At 44.7% G+C, this 8957-nt stretch overlaps 1 protein-coding gene across 1 annotated transcript; it reads right to left on the minus strand.

The window, feature by feature from the left end:
- Positions 1–4823: 4823 nt before the first annotated feature.
- On the minus strand, positions 4824–6425 carry LOC135209943 (golgin subfamily A member 6-like protein 22). The gene has a single exon (XM_064242674.1). The coding sequence runs from the start codon at positions 6423–6425 to the stop codon at positions 4824–4826; it is 1602 nt and encodes a 533-aa protein (XP_064098744.1).
- Positions 6426–8957: the final 2532 nt, after the last annotated feature.

Genomic DNA, 8957 nt, shown 5'->3' on the forward strand with positions numbered 1-8957 from the left:
CCAACTGCCTTCAGTCCACCTGACCTGGATGCTTTCACAGTAAGGAAGTCACATCAGCCCCAAACTGGTTTTAGTCCACCAGCCTTGGATGTTTCCAGAGCAGGGAACTTCCAGCAGCCCCCCAACTGCCTTCAGTCCACCTGACCTGGATGCTTTCACAGTAAGGAAGTCACATCAGCCCCAAACTGGTTTTCAGTCCACCAGCCTTGCATGTTTCCAGAGCAGGGAACTTCCAGCAGCCCCCCAACTGCCTTCAGTCCACCTGACCTGGATGCTTTCACTGTAGGGAAGTCATATCAGCCCCAAACTGGTTTTAGTCCACCAGCCTTGCATGTTTCCAGAGCAGGGAACTTCCAGCAGCCCCCCAACTGCCTTCAGTCCACCTGACCTGGATGCTTTCACAGTAAGGAAGTCACATTAGCCCCAAACTGGTTTTAGTCCACCAGCCTTGGATGTTTCCAGAGCAGGGAACTTCCAGCAGCCCCCCAACTGCCTTCAGTCCACCTGACCTGGATGCTTTCACAGTAAGGAAGTCACATCAGCCCCAAACTGGTTTTAGTCCACCAGCCTTGCATGTTTCCAGAGCAGGGAACTTCCAGCAGCCCCCCAACTGCCTTCAGTCCACCTGACCTGGATGCTTTCAAATAAGGAAGTCACATCAGCCCCAAACTGGTTTTAGTCCTCCAGCCTTGCATGTTTCCAGAGCAGGGAACTTCCAGCAGCCCCCCAACTGCCTTCAGTCCACCTGACCTGGATGCTTTCACAGTAAGGAAGTCACATTAGCCCCAAACTGGTTTTAGTCCACCAGCCTTGGATGTTTCCAGAGCAGGGAACTTCCAGCAGCCCCCCAACTGCCTTCAGTCCACCTGACCTGGATGCTTTCACAGTAAGGAAGTCACATCAGCCCCAAACTGGTTTTAGTCCACCAGCCTTGCATGTTTCCAGAGCAGGGAACTTCCAGCAGCCCCCCAACTGCCTTCAGTCCACCTGACCTGGATGCTTTCACAGTAAGGAAGTCACATCAGCCCCAAACTTTGGGTTTTAAAGTTCCACCAGCCTTGGCATGTTTCCAAGCCCCAAACTGGTTTTTTAGTACCACCTTATTTCCTTGCAATTGTTTCCAGGGAGCAGAACTCAGCCCCCAGCCCCCACTGGTTCCCTCAGTCCACCTGACCGGGATGCTCCACGGTAAGGGAAGTAATCACATCAGCGTCCCCAAACTGGTTTTAGTCCACAGGCCCTTGCAATGTTTCCCAGAGCAGGGAACTTCCAGCAGCCCCCCAACTGTCCCTCAGTCCACCTGACCTGGATGCCTTTCCACTGGTAAGGGAAGTCACATCAGCCCCAAACTTGGTTTTCAGTCCACCAGCCTTTGCATGGTTTCCAGAGGCAGGGAAACTTCCAGCAGCCCACCCCCCAACCTGCCTTCAGTCCACCTGGACCTGGATGACCTCCAACAGGTAAGGAAAATGTCACATTCAGCCCCAAACTGGTTTTAGTCCACCAGCTTGCATGTTTACCAGAGCAGGGAACTTCAGCCAGCCCCCCAACCCCCCTGGCCTTCATGTCCACCCTGAAACGCTGGAATGCTTTCACAGTAAGGGAAGTCACATTATTTCAGCCCACCCCAAACTGGTTTTTAGTCCACCAGCCTTGCATGTTTTCCAGAGCAGTGGGAACTTTCCAGCAGCCCCCCAACTGCCTTCAGTCCACCTTGACCGGATGCTTCCAAATAAGGAAGTCCAGCAGCCCCAAAACTGGTTTCAGTCCAACCAACCTTGGCAATGTTTTACCAGAGGCAGGGAACTTCCAGCCCCAAAGCCCCCCAAATGGCCTTTTCAGCCACCTGACCCCCTGGATGCCTCCACCAGTTAAGGAGCACATTTCAGCCAAACGCGTTTTAGTCCACCAGCCTTGGCAATCTTTCAGGAGCAGGGAAATTCCCCCCAGCAGCCCCCAACGCCTTTCCAGTCCACCTGACCCTGGTATGCCATCCACGGTAAGGAAGTCACATCAGCCCCAAAACTGGTTTTAGTCCACCAGCCATTGGATGTTTCCAGAGCCAGGGAAATTCCAGCAGCCCCCCAACTGCCTTCAGCCACCGACCTGGATGCCTTTCACGGTAGGAAGTCACATCAAGCCCCAAATGGTTTTAGGTCACCAAGCCCTTGCATGTGGTTCCAGAGCAGGGAAACTTCCAGCAGCCCCCCAACTGCCCGCAGTCCACCTGACCTCCGGATGCCCTTCCTACAGGTAAGGGAAAGTCATCATCAAGCCCCAAACTGGTTTTAGTCCGAACCCAGCCTTTGCATGTTTCCACAGCAGGGAACTTCCAGCATCCCCCCCAACTTGCTTTCCAGTCCAGCCTGACCTGGGATGCCTTCCAACGGTAAGGAAGTCACAATTAGCCCCAAACCTGGTTTTCAGTCCCACCAGCCTTGCATGTTTCCAGAGCAGGGAAACTTCCAGCAGCCCCCCCAAACTGCCCTTCAGTAACCCCCTGACATGGATGCTTTCACATAAGGGAAGTCACATTCAGCCCCAAACTGGTTTTAGTCCACCAGCCTTGCATGTTTTCCAGAGCAGGGAACTTCCAGCAGCCCCCCAACTGCCTTCAGTCCACCTGACTGGATGCTTTCAAATAAGGAAGTCACACAGCCCCAAACTGGTTTTAGTCCACCAGCCTTGCATGTTTCCAGAGCAGGGAACTTCCAGCAGCCCCCCAACTGCCTTCAGTCCACCTGACCTGGATGCCTCCACGGTAAGGAAGTCACATCAGCCCCAAACTGGTTTTAGTCCACCAGCCTTGCATGTTTCCAGAGCAGGGAACTTCCAGCAGCCCCCCAACTGCCTTCAGTCCACCTGACCTGGATGCCTCCACGGTAAGGAAGTCACATCAGCCCCAAACTGGTTTTAGTCCACCAGCCTTGGATGTTTCCAGAGCAGGGAACTTCAGCAGCCCCCCAACTGCCCCTTCAGTCCACCTGACCTGGAATGCCTTCACGGTAAGGGAAGTCACATCAGCCCCAAACTGGTTTTAGTCCACCAGCCTTGCATGTTTCCAGAGCAGGGAACTTCCAGCAGCCCCCCAACTGCTTCATCCACCTGACCTGGATGCTTTCACAAGGAAGAATCCATCAGCCCCAAACTGGTTTTAGTCCACCAGCCTGCATGTTTCCAGAGCAGGGAACTTCCAGCACCCCCCCAACTGCCTTCAGTCCACCCTGACCTGGATGCTTTCAAATAAGGGAAGTCACATCAGCCCAAACAAAGGTTTTCAGTCCACCCGCCTTGGCATGTTTTCCAGAGCAGGGAACTTCCAGCAGCCCCCCAACTGCCTTCAGTCCACCTGACCTGGATGCTTTCCAAACCAAGGAAGTACATCCAGCAGCCCCCCAAACTGGTTTTAGTCCACCAGCCTTGGATGTTTCGCCAGAGCAGGGAACTTCCAGCAGCCCCCCCAACTGCCTTCAGTCCACCTGAACCTGGATGCTTCAAATAAGGGAAGTCACCTCAGACTGGTGGTCCACCAGCCTTGCTGTTTCCAGAGCAAGGGAACTTCCAGCACCCCCACTGCCTTCAGTCCACCCCTGACCTGGATGCTTCAAATAAGGAAGTCATCAGCCCCAAACTGGAGTCCACCAGCTTGCATGTTTGGGAACTTCCAGAGCAGGGAACTTCCAGCAGCCCCCCAACTGCCTTCAGTCCACCTGACCTGGATGCTTTCACTGTAGGGAAGTCATATCAGCCCCAAACTGGTTTTAGTCCACCAGCCTTGCATGTTTCCAGAGCAGGGAACTTCCAGCAGCCCCCAACTGCCTTCAGTCACAATCGACCTGGATGCCTTCCCACAGTAAGGAGTCACATTAGCCCCAAACTGGTTTTAGCCACCAGCCTTGGATGTCCAGAGCAGGGATTCCAGCAGCCCCCCAACTGCCTTCAGTCCACTGACCTGGATGCTTTCACAGATAAGGAAGTCACATCAGCCCTAAACTGGTTTTAGTCCACCAGCCTTGCATGTTTCCAGAGCAGGGAACTTCCAGCAGCCCCCCAACTGCCTTCAGTCCACCTGACCTGGATGCTTTCAAATAAGGAAGTCACATCAGCCCCAAACTGGTTTTAGTCCACCAGCCTTGCATGTTTCCAGAGCAGGGAACTTCCAGCAGCCCCCCAACTGCCTTCAGTCCACCTGACCTGGATGCTTTCACAGTAAGGAAGTCACATTAGCCCCAAACTGGTTTTAGTCCACCAGCCTTGGATGTTTCCAGAGCAGGGAACTTCCAGCAGCCCCCCAACTGCCTTCAGTCCACCTGACCTGGATGCTTTCACAGTAGGGAAGTCACATCAGCCCCAAACTGGTTTTAGTCACCAGCCTTCAATGTTTCCAGAGCAGGGAACTTCCAGCAGACCCCCCAACTGCCTTCAGTCCACCCTGACCTGGACGCTTTCAAATAAGGAAGTCACATTAGCCCCAAACTGGTTTTAGTCCACCAGCCTTGCATGTTTCCAGAGCAGGGAACTTCCAGCAGCCCCCCAACTGCCTTCAGTCCACCTGACCTGGATGCTTTCACAGTAAGGAAGTCACATTAGCCCCAAACTGGTTTTAGTCCACCAGCCTTGCATGTTTCCAGAGCAGGGAACTTCCAGCAGCCCCCCAACTGCCTTGAGTCCACCTGACCTGGATGCTTTCACAGTAAGGAAGTCACATCAGCCCCAAACTGGTTTTAGTCCACCAGCCTTGCATGTTTCCAGAGCAGGGAACTTCCAGCAGCCCCCCAACTGCCTTCAGTCCACCTGACCTGGACGCTTCCACAGTAGGGAAGTCACATCAGCCCCAAACTGCTTTCAGTCCTCCTGCCTTCAGTCCTGTCTATTCTCTTTTTTTCTATGAATTCAAATTTTCCTCTTGAATTCTTCTTCCATACCCAAATCTCCTTTTGAGAATCTGTGGCCTTCGAATCTCTTTTCCTCTTTTTCCTACGCTCTAGCAGACCATTTCTCAAATACAAAGAGATCATTGCAGGATTCCTCAAAAAGAACCAAATGTAATCATGCATTTGCAATTCTACTTCAGACCCTTTGGGTTTTCGTTTTCTCCCCAGGTCTCTTTTCCGTCTCTTGAGATCTTTTAAGGCGCTCATTAGCCTCTTTTTTCCAAGCTTTTCTTTATTTTTCCTCTTCTTGTGTTCTTCCTCTAACTTGGTTCGTGTTTTTCTGAGCCTATCCTCTTCAGCCTTCAATTTGGCCTTCCTTTCCTTCAATTCTTGCTTGAAAGCTCTTTTTGCTTCCTTTTTCCTTTCTCGTTCTTCCATCCTCGCTTGATAGTCATACAGTGCCAAAGACCTGGCTTCTCTCTCTAGCCATTCTTGTTCAGCCCTGCGTTTGTACTTCATTATCTTACGTTCTTGCTTGACTAAATCGATCAAGTCTTTCAGTTTCCTCAATCTGTCGTCTCTTCTTTTCTGTTTCCTTTCCTCTAGTCGCTTCGTGAAATTTCTCTTGAGTGCGCTAATCCACCTTTTTTCAGCACCCCTTAGAGCCTTTCTCCTCTCCTTTTCTTTCCGTTGTGTAGAGCGTAATTGCCTCTTAATCAGCTTTTTATAGATCCTATCGTTGGCCTTTCTCTGCATATGTTCCCGGATGACGGCTTTCCAAGCGTTCTTTTCCCACCTTCTTTTAGAGCGCCTTTCAGCCTTCTCTTCCTCAATGATCTCTCTGATTTCCTCGATAATCTCTATATTTTCCAGTACATCGTCTGGTTCCCATTCGGGAGTCTCCTCTGTTTCCTCCTGACTCCCTCCTTCTATTTCCTCCTTTTCCACCTCAAGTTCACTATTAATAAACATTTCTTCCATATCCTGAAGTATGTCATTTATTTCATCCTCTGAAATGACCTGTGAACTTGAAAGTTTCTGCCAATCCCTTAACAGTTCTTCCCGAAGGTCATCCCACATAGGATCGTGTTGCGCTTCTCGATTTAACCTTCTTTTAATTTTCTCATTCCAACGCCGCAATTTGTTTCCCTTCTTCTTCTCAATGATCTCTCTGATTTCCTCGATTATTTCTGGATTTTCCAGTACATCGTTTGGTTCCCATTCGGAAGTCTCCTTTTCATTCTCTGAAATGATCTGTGAACGCGAGAGCTTTTGCCAATCCCTTAACAGTTCTTCCCGAAGGTCATCCCACATAGGATCTTGTTTCGCTTCTCGATTTAACCTTCTTTTAATTTTCTCATTCCAACGCCGCAGTTTGCTTCCCTTCCGTATGGCAGTTTCGCGTTCGTCGATTCCTTCAGCGTCCCTAGCTCTTGTTGAACTTCGTGCATTCTGGTTTTCCTTCCCAGGTTTATGAGTGCTCTTTCCTGAGTGGCTAGCATCCTTGTCATTCTTCTTTCCTGCCCTTACCTCCCTCCGAAGTTCCTCCATTTCCTCTTTCAGGTTCTCTATTTCCCTCTTTGCTTCTGTCAATTCGTGTCTGTCCTTAATCCGAATTCTTATTTACATCCTTCAGGTTAACAGATGATTTCTTCGACGCCCTGGTTAGAACTCAGTTTAGACAAAGATGGCGATTTTGCTTTCTCTAGCCAGGGAGAAATCATCTCTTCAAGGGTAAACACTGTTCCGAAGAACAGAGCCAACATAATAATAGTATTTCTGACGGGATCATATGTAATCCCGCAGCCAAAAAAGCGATGAAGTTGGTTCAAGTTCATCTTAACACAATTTACAAATTTGTTAAACATTTTTGTATATGCCGAGTAAGACGCCTGTTCGTTAGGTTAGTTTTCAAAGCTGACACATGATTTCGATTCGTTCCGCTGGAGACTTCAAAGTCTCCTCCTTTCGCTCCTTCTCCGCTTCCACGATGGAATTCTTCAGAATTTGATAATTGCGATGACTCGGGTCTTGGATCATTCTCCTTGACGGAGACGGAGTCGTCAGGGCCAGGGAAGGTCTTCAGGATCTGAAGACTTCGAACATCTCGGAAATTGTCTTTAGGGAACACAGTGAGTGATAAAAAGAGAGAACTTAATCCAGATGTGGAAGAATAGACAATCTAGAAATGAATAGTTTGATGAATAAAAAAAAGCACATGCGACTAAGAGGCGCCGTTGATAAATGAAATATATATATATATATATATATATATATATATATATATATATATATATATATGATCTATATATATATATATATATATATATATAGATATATATATATATATATATATATATATATATATATATATTATATATGTGTGTGTGTGTGTGTGTGTGTGTGTGTGTGTGTCTTTCTATTATATTTGCCTATTATATATATATATATATATATATATATTATATATATATATATATATATATATATAATCACAGGCACATACACAAGTCTATATATGAATGGGTTCTAAGTGTAAAGATGAACTGTATATTTATATCTTCCTATCTATCTATCTATCTATCAACCTATATATATATATATATATATATATATATCTATATATCTATATATATATATATATTATATATATAATATATATATATATTATATATATATATATATATATATATATATATATATATATATATATATATATATATATATATAGATCTATATTATAGATATAATATGTATTATATATAGAGATATATATATGTTGTAATATATATATATATAATTATATAGATATTCTATAATATATGTACTATATATAGAGAGAATATATATGTGTATATATATATATAATATATAATTGTAATATATATTATATGTCTATATATATTACTTTTTTTTTTATATAAATATATATATATATATAATATATATATATATATATATATATATATTATATATAGAGAGAGAGAGGAGAGAAGAGAGAGAGAGAGAGAGAGAGAGAGAGAAGAGAGAGAGATCTATATAGATAGATATATATAGATCTATATTATATATGTATAAATATATATATAGAAAGGTATAAGCCACGAATGAAAAATAAACAAAGGAGTATCTGCAAGATCTTTCGACTCAACGTCCTTTACTCCAGTTTGTCTGCTGAGTAAAGGACGTTGAGTCGAAAGATCTTGCAGAAAACTCCTTTGTTTATTTTTTTCTTCGTGGCTTATACCTTTATTTATGGATTGATCACGTTCCAAAACTTTCGTGATTCAGTTATATATATATATATATATATATATATATATATATATATATATATATATATATATATATATATATATATATATGATTACTGGAAACTTTGAACATCGAACTACGAGTTCCAACCTTAAACAACCATTCCTCTGTTGTCCCACTTTTTTTAGCCTAATTATTCTGTCATTCCTTTTGCCTCTTGACGTTGTTTACTTTTAGTGTGTTTTTATCTTTGACGGTGAAAGGTTGGTTAAGTGTTAAGCTGTTTTTGGCCGTGGTTTTATGAATATATGACTTTTACTTTTTATTATATGTGTTGTAATTCTATGTATTTGTGTACTATAACTAAATCTTCTTCTCGTCATTTGTAAGTTGTTTGGTACTTTTGGTCTGTTTTAATCAAGTGTGCATGTAATTTAAGTGTGAGAGTTGTAATTTTACCATTAAACTGTTTCAACTATTGGATCTTGTAATCAGCTCTTATTTTATGTTAACATATTATACCTTATTTTGTAGAAAAATCCGTGAAGATGTGGCGATGTTATGTACATATATATGTGTCTGTGCCAGCAAAATTCTGAAATATTTTGAGCAATGTCAACCAAATGGCTTTCCATCACGAAATGAGCGCTGTGGGCATAAGACACCACTATCCACAAAGGGCACCAAATGGCACCAAAAAGGGTAGGTGTAGGAAAGGCTTCTCTTAAACGGTAGACTTAGTAACTTAAGTTTAAGTTACGCAATTTATTTACCATTTTACAAAATACCTCCGTAGGGTACGAAAAAGTGGAGATGGCATTTAGTTTA

This window comes from Macrobrachium nipponense, chromosome 39, assembly GCF_015104395.2.
Source record: "Macrobrachium nipponense isolate FS-2020 chromosome 39, ASM1510439v2, whole genome shotgun sequence".
Lineage (NCBI taxonomy): Eukaryota > Metazoa > Arthropoda > Malacostraca > Decapoda > Palaemonidae > Macrobrachium > Macrobrachium nipponense.